Consider the following 14,357-nt stretch of genomic DNA (forward strand, 5'->3'; position numbering starts at 1 on the left):
CTGAACCCGTGTAGATAGATGGACTCACACTGCTGAACCCGTGTAGATAGATGGACTCACACTGCTGAACCCGTGTAGATAGATGGACTCACACTGCTGAACCCGTGTAGATAGATGGACTCACACTGCTGAACCCGTGTAGATAGATGGACTCACACTGCTGAACCCGTGTAGATAGATGGACTCACACTGCTGAACCTGTGTAGATAGATGGACTCACACTGCTGAACCTGTGTAGATAGATGGACTCACACTGCTGAACCCGTGTAGATAGATGGACTCACACTGCTGAACCTGTGTAGATAGATGGACTCACACTGCTGAACCCGTGTAGATAGATGGACTCACACTGCTGAACCCGTGTAGATAGATGGACTCACACTGCTGAACCCGTGTAGATAGATGGACTCACACTGCTGAACCCGTGTAGATAGATGGACTCACACTGCTGAACCCGTGTAGATAGATGGACTCACACTGCTGAACCCGTGTAGATAGATGGACTCACACTGACTCCCATTCTAATAATAAGAGCACCTTGCCTTTTTAGGTCCTGATGCACTTAAACAAGTCATGCAAGCTGCTGATGAAGATATACACACACACACACACACACACTACTGAACCTGTTAAAATGCTCTGTGGAAGAAGCTTTTAACAGAAGTCTCTGGTGCCGTCTGGCCCAACGGCACCGCTGTGTTGAAGAAACACTGGGCTGCTTCCCAAATAGAAGCCTATTCCCTACACGGCACACTATAGGCCTGCCCTTGGTCAATGGTAGTGCACTATATAGGGACTAGAGTGCCATTTGGGAAGCAGTCCCTGTGTGTGTTAGCCTCAGTTTGACCCTCACAGACAAACACAGCCCAACCTACTAGTGTCCGTCTGCATCCCAAATGGCACCCTATTCCCCCATGGGCCCTGGTCTAAAGTAGTGCACTAAATAGGGAATAAAGTGCAATTTGGGAAGCAGACATTTCCTTGTGTAGCTCGTAGTTGTGAAGAGATGAATAAAAATAGAGAGATTGAAAAAGAAACCTGAGATTGACCTACCATACCCCTCAGAGGTCAGGTCTGTTTCCTGTTTCCTGTTGCCATGGAGAAGAAGACATCAAAGATATAATGTTTATTGTTCACTTTTTTTTTGTCTTTGGAAGGAAAGATTAGCATAATTTTGTTCTGGTACAAGTGTTTAAAGCTGCAATCCATAGTGAGGAAAGTGCCACGTCCGTTTGTGATATTACAACAGCAAAGATGTTACTTCTGTGTGTGCTGTTTGTTCTCTACAAGACCAAGGTATTGTTGATTAGAAAGCCATCACTGTAACATGCATACAGCTCCATTCAGTGCATAGTAAGTAATGGTAACTTGGTTCACTAGTACTATATAGTATCACACTCGGATGCACATAACAGCAGCGCCATCTATTGGCTTGGCGACATCTCGTAACAACTTCAAACGATCAACCCTGTTTTTCTCCCTTGGACATCACTGCAGGCATGATAGAACAGCAGAGTATGTACTTCAATGTTTTTTACCACAATGCTGGATGCTCATTTCCTCAAAACAATAACAATAAACAACTGTGCCTGGAACGGCCATCTTGGATCTCACTGTGCCTGGAACGGCCATCTTGGATCTCACTGTGCCTGGAACGGCCATCTTGGATCTCACTGTGCCTGGAACGGCCATCTTGGATCTCACTGTGCCTGGAACGGCCATCTTGGATCTCACTGTGCCTGGAACGGCCATCTTGGATCTCAGCTGAAAAGATACTATGTGTGTTCTTTAAAGCTGTTCTGATATACTGACTCATTAACCCAACTTTTGTTCTCTCCCTTTCCTCTCTCTCTCCTCTCTTACTCGTTCCATTCAAGCATGTGCACACACTCACACTGACACTCACTCACTCACTCACTCACTCACTCACTCACTCACTCACTCTCACACTCACACATAGGGAAATGGGTAGTATTTGGGACACAGCCCTCTTCAGCAGAATGCCTTTTGTTTGGTTTATTTTGGTCTCGTTAGCTAATTAACCATTAAGCCTTTAATTACGTGCTCATCTTCGTTAGCCTCCTTGGTAATTGCTGGTGTGTGTGCGTGTGTGTGTGTGTGTGTGTGTGTGTGTGTGTGTGTGTGTGTGTGTGTGTGTGTGTGTGTGTGTGTTAGACAACAAAGTCATTTGGGAGACGTTGAGCGATGAAGACCAGGGCCTTTTCAGTCATGAGGAGTTACACAGTTTTAGAGTGAATCCCTGAAAGGAGGATTTTCTGAAACCAGACTAGAAATAAATGTCATCATTGTCTCCATCTCAATAGTCAGGAGTGGCTTCCTCTCCTTGTTTCTACTCCGTCATTGACCATGTCAGAGCTTGGAAGATCGTATTCCATGGGGGTGTGTGTGCATGTTTATCCTCGTCCGTGTGTTTAATCTTCGTGTCGTGCCGACATGTCAGAGTCACTGATTCATTGACATGGAGCTCTACTATCTATTGATGTGTCTCTTTAACCTCATCAGAGCATCACTTCTGTCACGTTCCTCATATGAAGGAGACCACGGCGCAGCGTGGGTGTCGTTCCACATCTTTATTTATATGTGAAACTATGCAAGACATACTATAAACAAAACAACAAACCGTGACGAAGCGGTGCAACATGCACTAACTCAAAATGATCTCCCACAAACACAAGTGGGGAAAACAACTACTTAAATATGATCCCCAATTAGAGACAACGATGACCAGCTGTCTCTAATTGGGAATCATACAAAAACCCCAACATAGAAAGTAGAACACAACATAGAAAATGTAAACTAGACAAAACCCCCCAGTCACGCCCTGACCTACTCTACCATAGAAAAATACGAGCTCTCTATGGTCAGGACGTGACAACTTCACTGGTCAATACGACTCCAGTGGCTTGTTGTTAGAGGAATCTAGAGGAATTAGCTGAGAAAGTGGAATCGTCAATCAGTTGGCCAAACAACCAGAAACATAGCTTTGTAGTTGGTCAAAAATAGATGATGAAAATTATGGTGAGGATGATGATGATGGTGATGGTGATGATGATTTCACCAGTGGGACCACATATGTTATTGTCGTTGAAGTGTTTAACCGAGAGAGATGGAGAAAAAGAGGGATATTGTGAGAGAGAGAGGCAGAGAGAGGCAGACAGAGAGAGAGAGGCAGACAGAGAGAGAGAGGCAGACAGGCAGACAGAGGCAGGCAGACAGACAGGCAGACAGACAGGCAGACAGACAGAGAGACAGGCAGACAGGCAGACAGACAGACAGAGAGACAGGCAGACAGACAGACAGACAGACAGACAGACAGACAGACAGACAGACAGACAGACAGACAGACAGAGAGACAGGCAGACAGACAGAGAGACAGGCAGACAGACAGACAGAGAGAGAGACAGGCAGACAGACAGACAGAGAGAGAGACAGGCAGACAGACAGAGACAGGCAGACAGGCAGAGAGACAGGCAGACAGACAGAGAGACAGGCAGACAGACAGGTAGACAGACAGAGAGACAGGCAGACAGACAGACAGAGAGACAGGCAGACAGACAGACAGAGAGACAGGCAGACAGACAGAGAGACAGACAGACAGAGAGACAGGCAGACAAAGAGACAGGCAGGCAGACAGACAGACAGACAGACAGAGAGACAGGCAGACAGACAGACTGCTGTTTCATTATAATATTAATTCATGTTACTGTATTTTTCCAGCTGTCTCATTATATTGTGTGTAAACCACTTCCTGAATCCACAGTGAATACAACATGAGTAACAACAATCCTCCATGTAAAACATAATTGCAGATCCCAGTGTTAATTTCACCAGTGGGACCACATATGTTATTGTCGTTGAAGTGTTTAACCGAGAGAGATGGAGAAAAAGAGGGATATTGTGAGAGAGAGAGGCAGAGAGAGGCAGACAGAGAGAGAGAGGCAGACAGAGAGAGAGAGGCAGACAGGCAGACAGAGGCAGGCAGACAGACAGACAGGCAGACAGACAGAGAGACAGGCAGACAGACAGACAGAGAGACAGGCAGACAGACAGACAGGCAGGCAGACAGACAGAGAGACAGGCAGACAGACAGACAGAGAGAGAGACAGGCAGACAGAGAGACAGGCAGACAGACAGAGACAGGCAGACAGGCAGAGAGACAGGCAGACAGACAGAGAGACAGACAGAGAGACAGGCAGACAGACAGACAGAGAGACAGGCAGACAGACAGACAGAGAGACAGGCAGACAGACAGAGAGACAGACAGACAGAGAGACAGGCAGACAAAGAGACAGGCAGACAGACAGACATACAGACAGAGAGACAGGCAGACAGACAGACTGCTGTTTCATTATAATATTAATTCATGTTACTGTATTTTTCCAGCTGTCTCATTATATTGTGTGTAAACCACTTCCTGAATCCACAGTGAATACAACATGAGTAACAACAATCCTCCATGTAAAACATAATTGCAGATCCCAGTGTTAATTTAGAACAGTGTATAATGGGGAGTGGGTGTGTAATGTTATTCTAATCAAAGTCTATCCTCTGGGTGTTGCTGTTGAGATTAACAATATGGATTGCTGCTGTGAATAAATTGAGAATGCTGTTATATTATGCAAACGGTTGGTCATGGTGTGAACATACTGTGAATTACTGCTCTTGTTCTCACAACTCTCAATTCTCTTTATTCTCTCCATCTAACCTCTCTCCCTTTCTCCCCCGCTCTCTCTCTCTCTCTCCCTTTCTATCTCTCTCTACCTCTCCCTTTCTACCTCTCTCTCTCTCTCCCTCTCTACCTCTCTCTCTCTACCTCACCCTCTAACTCTCTGTGTGGTCCACAAGGGGTTAATTGTGATTGTTTTAATCCTTCATGGTTTCTATGTTGGTTTTCTAGATGATCAATTTAAATCTCTCTCTCTCCCTCCATCTCTCTCTTCCTCTCTCTCCATCTCTTTGTCCATCAGGTTGTGTTGGTGGTCAGTACCAGCGGAAGCTGTACAAGGATCTGTTGACTAACTATAACCGTCTGGAGAGACCAGTGTTCAACGACTCAGCTCCTATACTGGTGGAACTGGGCTTCACACTGTTACAGATCATAGACGTGGTGAGTCTCTCTCTCTGTATACTGGTAGAACTGGGCTTCACACTGTTACAGATCATAGACGTGGTGAGTCTCTCTCTGTATACTGGTGGAACTGGGCTTCACACTGTTACAGATCATAGACGTGGTGAGTCTCTCTATATACTGGTGGAACTGGGCTTCACACTGTTACAGATCATAGACGTGGTGAGTCTCTCTCTCTGTATACTGGTAGAACTGGGCTTCACACTGTTACAGATCATAGACGTGGTGAGTCTCTCTCTCTGTATACTGGTAGAACTGGGCTTCACACTGTTACAGATCATAGACGTGGTGAGTCTCTCTGTATACTGGTGGAACTGGGTTCACACTGTTACAGATCATAGACGTGGTGAGTCTCTCTCTGTATACTGGTAGAACTGGGCTTCACACTGTTACAGATCATAGACGTGGTGAGTCTCTCTCTCTGTATACTGGTAGAACTGGGCTTCACACTGTTACAGATCATAGACGTGGTGAGTCTCTCTCTCTGTATACTGGTAGAACTGGGCTTCACACTGTTACAGATCATAGATGTGGTGAGTCTCTCTCTCTCTGTATACTGGTAGAACTGGGCTTCACACTGTTACAGATCATAGACGTGGTGAGTCTCTCTGTATACTGGTAGAACTGGGCTTCACACTGTTACAGATCATAGACGTGGTGAGTCTCTCTCTCTGTATACTGGTGGAACTGGGCTTCACACTGTTACAGATCATAGACGTGGTGAGTCTCTCTCTGTATATTGGTGGAACTGGGCTTCACACTGTTACAGATCATAGACGTGGTGAGTCTCTCTCTGTATACTGGTGGAACTGGGCTTCACACTGTTACCGACCATAGACGTGGTGAGTCTCTCTCTCTGTATACTGGTGGAACTGGGCTTCACACTGTTACCGACCATAGACGTGGTGAGTCTCTCTCTCTGTATACTGGTAGAACTGGGCTTCACACTGTTACAGATCATAGACGTGGTGAGTCTCTCTCTGTATACTGGTAGAACTGGGCTTCACACTGTTACAGATCATAGACGTGGTGAGTCTCTCTCTGTATACTGGTAGAACTGGGCTTCACACTGTTACAGATCATAGACGTGGTGAGTCTCTCTCTGTATACTGGTAGAACTGGGCTTCACACTGTTACAGATCATAGACGTGGTGAGTCTCTCTCTCTGTATACTGGTGGAACTGGGCTTCACACTGTTACAGATCATAGACGTGGTGAGTCTCTCTCTCTGTATACTGGTAGAACTGGGCTTCACACTGTTACAGATCATAGACGTGGTGAGTCTCTCTCTGTATACTGGTGGAACTGGGCTTCACACTGTTACAGATCATAGACGTGGTGAGTCTCTCTCTGTATACTGGTAGAACTGGGCTTCACACTGTTACAGATCATAGACGTGGTGAGTCTCTCTCTCTGTATACTGGTAGAACTGGGCTTCACACTGTTACAGATCATAGACGTGGTGAGTCTCTCTCTGTAAACTGGTGGAACTGGGCTTCACACTGTTACAGATCATAGACGTGGTGAGTCTCTCTCTCTGTATACTGGTGGAACTGGGCTTCACACTGTTACAGATCATAGACGTGGTGAGTCTCTCTCTCTGTATACTGGTAGAACTGGGCTTCACACTGTTACAGATCATAGACGTGGTGAGTCTCTCTGTATACTGGTAGAACTGGGCTTCACACTGTTACAGATCATAGACGTGGTGAGTCTCTCTGTATACTGGTAGAACTGGGCTTCACACTGTTACAGATCATAGACGTGGTGAGTCTCTCTCTGTATACTGGTAGAACTGGGCTTCACACTGTTACAGATCATAGACGTGGTGAGTCTCTCTCTCTCTGTATACTGGTGGAACTGGGCTTCACACTGTTACAGATCATAGACGTGGTGAGTCTCTCTCTCTGTATATTGGTGGAACTGGGCTTCACACTGTTACAGATCATAGACGTGGTGAGTCTCTCTCTGTATACTGGTGGAACTGGGCTTCACACTGTTACAGATCATAGACGTGGTGAGTCTCTCTCTCTGTATACTGGTAGAACTGGGCTTCACACTGTTACAGATCATAGACGTGGTGAGTCTCTCTCTGTATACTGGTAGAACTGGGCTTCACACTGTTACAGATCATAGACGTGGTGAGTCTCTCTGTATACTGGTGGAACTGGGCTTCACACTGTTACAGATCATAGACGTGGTGAGTCTCTCTGTATACTGGTGGAACTGGGCTTCACACTGTTACAGATCATAGACGTGGTGAGTCTCTCTGTATATTGGTAGAACTGGGCTTCACACTGTTTCAGGTCATAGACGTGTGGAAACGTGTGTGTGTGTGTGTGTGTGTGTGTGTGTGTGTGTGTGTGTGTGTGTGTGTGTGTGTGTGTGTGTGTGTGTGTCTGTCAGTCTGTTTTTTGGATGGGTCAGTGAGTTGAAGTAAATTTGGATGCAGACTCATGCTTCCTTAATGTTATTCTGCAGTATCTTCTGATGCAGACCCATGCTTATCCATAGCTGTATATTATACTCCATGATATTATTCTACTTAGAAACCCGCATCCCTCACTGTATCCCCTCCTTCTCTCTCTCTCTTTCTCTCTCCGTCTCTCCCTCTCTCCCTGTCTCCCTCCCTCCCTCCCCGTGTATCCTTGTTTTCATTTTGCCGCTCCAGAGGGCTTGACTCGCTTTCCCAACAGGAAAATGTAATCTTGGAGTGTGATGTGTTGCTCCTCTCTCCCCGTCCCCTCACATATTTTCTCTTGCTCTCTCAACCTCTCACCTTTTTCAGCTCGCTCTGCATTCTTCTCAATTCTCTTCACTTTCTCTCTCTCTCTCACTTTCTACCTCTCTCTTCCTCTCTCTCTCTCAATTCAATTCCAATTCCAATTCAATTTGCTTTATTGGCATGACGTAATAATGTACATATTGCCAAATCTTACTTTGGATATTTACAATATGAAAATAATAAGAATCCAAATATTCAACGGGACAACAGTAACAACAATAACCAAGGGTCAGAATAACCATACATTCAACAATAACAATAATCATACAGTAGAGTACATGTGCAGGTTTATTGGTCTGTCAGACACTGTCCCTCAACTTATGGCAGGCAGCAATGTAGTGCGCTGCCAACACACAGCTCTCTGCGTCCTCCCCCAACAGGATGGGTAGCCTATCCTCATCAGAGAGGTCTTTGAGACCTTCATTAAGGGTTTAAAATTTGGGGAAATGACACTCTAATTGTTTTATATTTTTGACATTTTGTCAGGAAATGCAGCTCCGTCTCAGGTTCTGCTGTTGTGCAGTTGTTGCACAGCCTTTCCTCTACAGGGAGCCAGGTTTTCCTGTGTCTACCCTTCTCAATGGCAAGGCTGTGCTCACTGAGCCTGTCTCTCTCTCTCTCACTTTCTCCCTCTCTCTTCCTCTCTCTCAAGTTCTCTCTCTCACACTCTCTTCCTCTCTCCCCTTTCCCCCTAACCTTCTCTCTCTCGTTCTCCCTCATCCTCTGTTTCTTTCTCTCTCTGTCTCTTTCACTTGCATCTCTTTCTCTCTCTCCCGCTTCCTTCCTTTCTGTCTCTCTCCTCCCTCTCTCTCACCCCCTCAGTGGTTCTCCATCTCTCTGTCTCTCTCCTCCCTCTCTCTCACCCCCTCAGTGGTTCTCCATCTCTCTGTCTCTCTCCTCCCTCTCTCTCACCCCCTCAGTGGTTCTCCATCTCTCTGTCTCTCTCCTCCCTCTCTCTCACCCCCTCAGTGGTTCTCCATCTCTCTGTCTCTCTCCTCCCTCTCTCTCACCCCCTCAGTGGTTCTCCATCTCTCTGTCTCTCCAGGTGGCTGTTACAACAACAGCAACGTTTCCTGGAGGATCATCAGTCAGAGCAGCTGTCTTTTTGTGTCATACACACACACGCACGCACGCACACACGCACGCACGCATGCACACAGAACCGCTGTATCGTAAGTTCCTCCATCTTTCCTGACTGTCTAACCAATGGATCAACCATATCTGTAACCTACAGTATTGACCTACCATATCTGTAACCTACATTATTGACCTACCATATCTGTAACCTACATTATTGACCTACCATATCTGTAACCTACAGTATTGCCCTACCATATCTGTAACCTACAGTATTGACCTACCATATCTGTAACCTACACTATTGACCTACCATATCTCTATTGGCCTACCATATCTCTATTGGCCTACCATATCTCTATTGGCCTACCATATCTCTATTGACCTACCATATCTGTAACCTACACTATTGACCTACCATATCTCTATTGACCTACCATATCTCTATTGGCCTACCATATCTCTATTGACCTACCATATCTGTAACCTACAGTGTTGACCTACCATATCTGTAACCTACAGTATTGACCTACCATATCTCTATTGGCCTACCATATCTCTATTGACTTACCATATCTCTATTGACCTACCATATCTGTAACCTATTGACCAACCATATCTCTATTGACCTACCATATCTCTATTGGCCTACCATATCTCTATTGACCTACCATATCTCTATTGACCTATCATATATCTATTGACCTATTATATATCTAACCTATTGACCTACCATATCTATATTTAGCTACCATATCTCTATTAACCTATCATATCTCTAGTGATGCACCATATCTCTATTGACCTACCGTATATCTGTTAACCTACCATATATCTGTTGACCTACCATAATCTCTATTTACCTACCATATCTCTTTTAACCTATCATATCTCTATTGACCTACCATATATCAACTCTGACTCTTACCTTAGCAAAACCACAAAAGTACCACTGACAGCCAGTCACACATCTTAGGGCATGTTTCCTCTGCTGTCTCATGATAAGTGCATGGTGTGAGCAGCATTAAGGTTGCAGGGTACGTATGGCTCCTGTGTAGTATTCATTTCCCATGCTGCTCCACTGTGATCAGGACAGGACACGGCGTCTGGTGTTTTCAGAACATGTAACTGTATGCTCCTGGGTCCCTGTGGAGGTGGGAGATAAACCAACCCTGAACATTCTCAGAATATTACCACGACATTCCCAGAATATTACCACGACATTCCCAGAATATTACCACGACATTCCCAGAATATTACCACGACATTCCCAGAATATTACCACGACATTCCCAGAATATTACCACGACATTCCCAAAATATTACCACGACATTCCCCGAATATTACCACGACATTCCCAGAATATTACCACGACATTCCCCGAATATTACCACAATATTCCCAGAATATTACCACGACATTCCCCGACTATTTCAGAATATTCCCAGAATTCCCAGGGTGAAATGTTCATTTCAATGTTATCGACAGTGGATTGGAAAACAGTGGATGTTTTACAACCTCCAATGTGGTTATATTTCAACAGGAGATGAGTGAAACCTCAGACTCTGTTAATGATATTGAATATGTTATGTGAGCTCTCTCACTCTAAACTGCATAGATAAAACATGGTCGCTCGTCCTCGGCTCCGCTCGGCCCCAGCCTGGCCCCAGATGGCGAGGGCTCATAGGCTGTATGGCTGGGAAGCTGTGAAACTGTGAACGCGTGGCTTCCTCTCAATCAGTTCACAGGCTGCGCCTCCGAGCCAGCTGCTGCTCCACTCCACCGCTAAACTTATGTGTGCGTGTGTGTGTGTGTGTGTGTGCGTGAAAGAGAGAGAACGCAAATTAGTTTATTGAGCTTGCCTGGTGCAATGAAATAGTCCCAAAAGTGCAAACTCTGAAAGCTTGGTGGAGGCCTGAACTCCAGTTTGATTGGTCCTCACTGGTGTTGCTTCACTACTTTCTAATCATAGTAGTGTATTTCTACATTCCATTATAGATGACCAGGAGAGAAGCTATGAGTGGGGCTGATTTCACCTTTTGTTTTTGTTGTTGAGGTGTGTGTGTGTGTGTGTGTGTGTGTGTGTGTGTGTGTGTGTGTGTGTGTGTGTGTGTGTGTGTGTGTGTGTGTGTGTGTGTGTGAATAATGTAGGACCATGGCTCCATCTGGAGGAAGGAGGGGAATTGGGACAGGTCACAACACTCACCGTCTGACACACACACACACACACACACACACACACACACACACACACACACACACACACACACACACACAGAGAGAGAGAGCAACCCATTGCCCTCTGTCCCAAAACTCACTTTCTGGCTCACACACACACGCATACACACACTTATACACTTACACACATACACACACACATTCTAGGAAAAAACTGTCCTTATAACCAATCTGTTCATTTAGGGAGAGAGAGGGAGGACAGGAAGACAGAGGGACAAAACAGTCCTTATAACCAATCTGTTCATTTAGGGTGAGAGAGTGAGGACAGGAAGACAGAGGGACAAAAGGAGGAAGAGATATTTAGAATCAGGGCTTGTCGGATGTATTGTTCTTTTAGTCATGTGATTGGGTGTCTATTGTCCTTTTAGTCATGTGATTGGATGTCTATTGTTCTTTTAGTCATGTGATTGGATGTCCTAGAGAGAGAGTTCTGGTCTTGTTGTTGTCCATGATGTTCTTTAATACATACCACATCAGGGCAGGAAGCTGTAGTTTATCCCCAGGGATTCCCAACAGGGATGGGACTAGTAATCCTGGATTTCCCTGATGACATTCGCTGTATGTGAGGTATTACAGCCTGATTCTGTGCTCTAATTTGCACCCTATTCCCGAAAGATCCCTATGGGCCCTGGTCAAAAGTAGTGCACTATATAGGGAATAGGGTGCCATTTGTAAAGTATTACGTCAGTGTGTTTTCAGCATGCTGTTGAGGTGACAAGGATAGATTGCATTTTAGATTGCATTTTTTGCAGCTTCCATTTTCCCTGTAGGTGTATTATTGAATAAACCACAGGCAGGTTATAGAGTAGTAGATTTTCCCTGGTATTCCCAACTGAGGTAATGGGAGGTGTAGTTCCTGGAGTTTCCCAGATTAAATATGCTATTTGTGAGTTATTAAATTGTAGTATTGTAGTCGTAGTCGTAGTCGTTGCTTGTGAGGTGAACGGTGATTGGATTTTATATTACAGAGGATTACGTTTTCACAGTTTTAATTTCCTACACTCATTAATTGGATAGTATGTGCTGTCAATCTTTACCCTGATCCAATCAGAGCACTCTGATGGGGAGGTTAGTGCGATCCCATTGGGTTTCTTCTCAACCAAAACAAAGCGGTAAGGTGCAACGTAGGGGGAAATACATTGATAATAAAACCAAGATAACTGTTGTAGCAGACAGCAGAGAAAGAACATTGTGTTTACGAGTCTGGTTGTTGAGAATGGACTTACATGGTAAGCTGCTGCACAGCTGGGGGAGAGGAGAGATGAGGAGAGAGATAGAAGAGAGGGAGATTAAATAATACTAGAGTCAGGACAGGACAGAAGAGGAGAGGACAGGACATAAAGCTGAGACGGAGAGAGAGAGAGAGAGAGGGAGATTAAATAATACTAGAGTCAGGACAGGACATAAAGCTGAGACAGAGAGAGAGAGGAGAGGAGAGGACAGGACATAAAGCTGAGACGGAGAGATAGAGGAGAGGAGAGGACAGGACATAAAGCTGAGACGGAGAGATAGAGAGAGGAGAGGACAGGACATAAAGCTGAGACAGAGAGATAGAGAGAGCGGGGGAGATATCGCCTGGGGGAGGGAGGGACTGTGGACTGTCATGTCAGGACCACCCTGCTAGCTTCACTCTACTGTTAGTACTGTAGACCTGCATCTCAAAGACTCTTCGTCACAGACGGGGTTTCAGATGACGGCCTGCTTTGTGACACAGCGGGGTGAATCCTAACTTCTATCTTCACTTAGTCTTACGTTGATGTCCATGGGAGTCTAAGTGAGTGGAAGGTAGGGTTTCTTAGTCTTACGTTGATGTCCATGGGAGTCTAAGTGAGTGGAAGGTAGGGTTTCTTAGTCTTACGTTGATGTCCATGGGAGTCTAAGTGAGTGGAAGGTAGGGTTTCTTAGTCTTACGTTGATGTCCATGGGAGTCTAAGTGAGTGGAAGGTAGGGTTTCTTAGTCTTACGTTGATGTCCATGGGAGTCTAAGTGAGTGGAAGGTAGGGTTTCTTAGTCTTACGTTGATGTCCATGGGAGTCTAAGTGAGTGGAAGGTAGGGTTTCTTAGTCTTACGTTGATGTCCATGGGAGTCTAAGTGAGTGGAAGGTAGGGTTTCTTAGTCTTACGTTGATGTCCATGGGAGTCTAAGTGAGTGGAAGGTAGGGTTTCTTAGTCTTACGTTGATGTCCATGGGAGTCTAAGTGAGTGGAAGGTAGGGTTTCTTAGTCTTACGTTGATGTCCATGGGAGTCTAAGTGAGTGGAAGGTAGGGTTTCTTAGTCTTACGTTGATGTCCATGGGAGTCTAAGTGAGTGGAAGGTAGGGTTTCTTAGTCTTACGTTGATGTCCATGGGAGTCTAAGTGAGTGGAAGGTAGGGTTTCTTAGTCTTACGTTGATGTCCATGGGAGTCTAAGTGAGTGGAAGTTAGGGGTTTCTTAGTCTTACGTTGATGTCCATGGGAGTCTAAGTGAGTGGAAGGTAGGGGTTTTTTGCCAGTATCAGTAGATACTGACTACGATGTGCATCTGTAGCACTTTAGATTGTGTATCTCTGAAGTATGGTCTCTCTCATGAAGAGATATTGAGGTGGGATGACCACTGCTGGTAGAGTTCTGTCATTAGCATACCTCCTAGATATTTACATTCATTGTGTAATTAGTGCGCGCACTCGCGTGCGTTCTCTGCTTACGAATGAGCTCCCTGTCTTTAGTGTAGCATTGTCATTAACAAGCACCACTATCTGTCATTAAGACAGATTAATATCCACTGATATACTGATCTTTAGCTAAAGGGAAAGAGTTTTAAATGTCCAAAACAACTTGGTAGACAGTTCAGTAGCCCAGAGACATTCTCAATACTGATGTGGATCATTCAGGTGGTAAATAAAGAAACATTGTATACTTATACAAATATAGTGGTTTTTTTGCTACAACGTGCTGGAATGTTTGTTCATGTCTTCACTCGTTTTCATGGTAGTGTTTTACTGTAATTTGGTGACTGCTACATGTGTCAAGTTAAATCATGTTCCCCTGTATTAGCTTGATGTACCGTGTAGCATTGAGTCTGTTTTAAATACTATACTCTCAGCCCACTACGTTCACTCAGTATAGT

The 14,357-nt window shown here is 45.0% G+C and overlaps 1 protein-coding gene across 2 annotated transcripts in view; it reads left to right on the top strand.

Annotated features, from left to right (window-relative positions):
• LOC115202480 (neuronal acetylcholine receptor subunit alpha-7-like) overlaps window positions 1-14,357 on the top strand; it is a 51,470-nt gene that overhangs the window by 13,138 nt on the left and 23,975 nt on the right. The window contains exon 2 of one of the 2 annotated variants that reach the window (XM_029766632.1): window positions 4,989-5,128. In XM_029766632.1, coding sequence (XP_029622492.1) covers window positions 4,989-5,128 — 140 coding nt within the window. Of the gene's footprint in view, window positions 1-4,988; window positions 5,129-7,372; window positions 7,409-14,357 lie in introns of those variants that run through there. The other variant, XM_029766633.1, reaches the window with a different exon arrangement.

The sequence above is a fragment of the Salmo trutta genome, chromosome 11 (assembly GCF_901001165.1).
Source record: "Salmo trutta chromosome 11, fSalTru1.1, whole genome shotgun sequence".
Classification (NCBI taxonomy): domain Eukaryota; kingdom Metazoa; phylum Chordata; class Actinopteri; order Salmoniformes; family Salmonidae; genus Salmo; species Salmo trutta.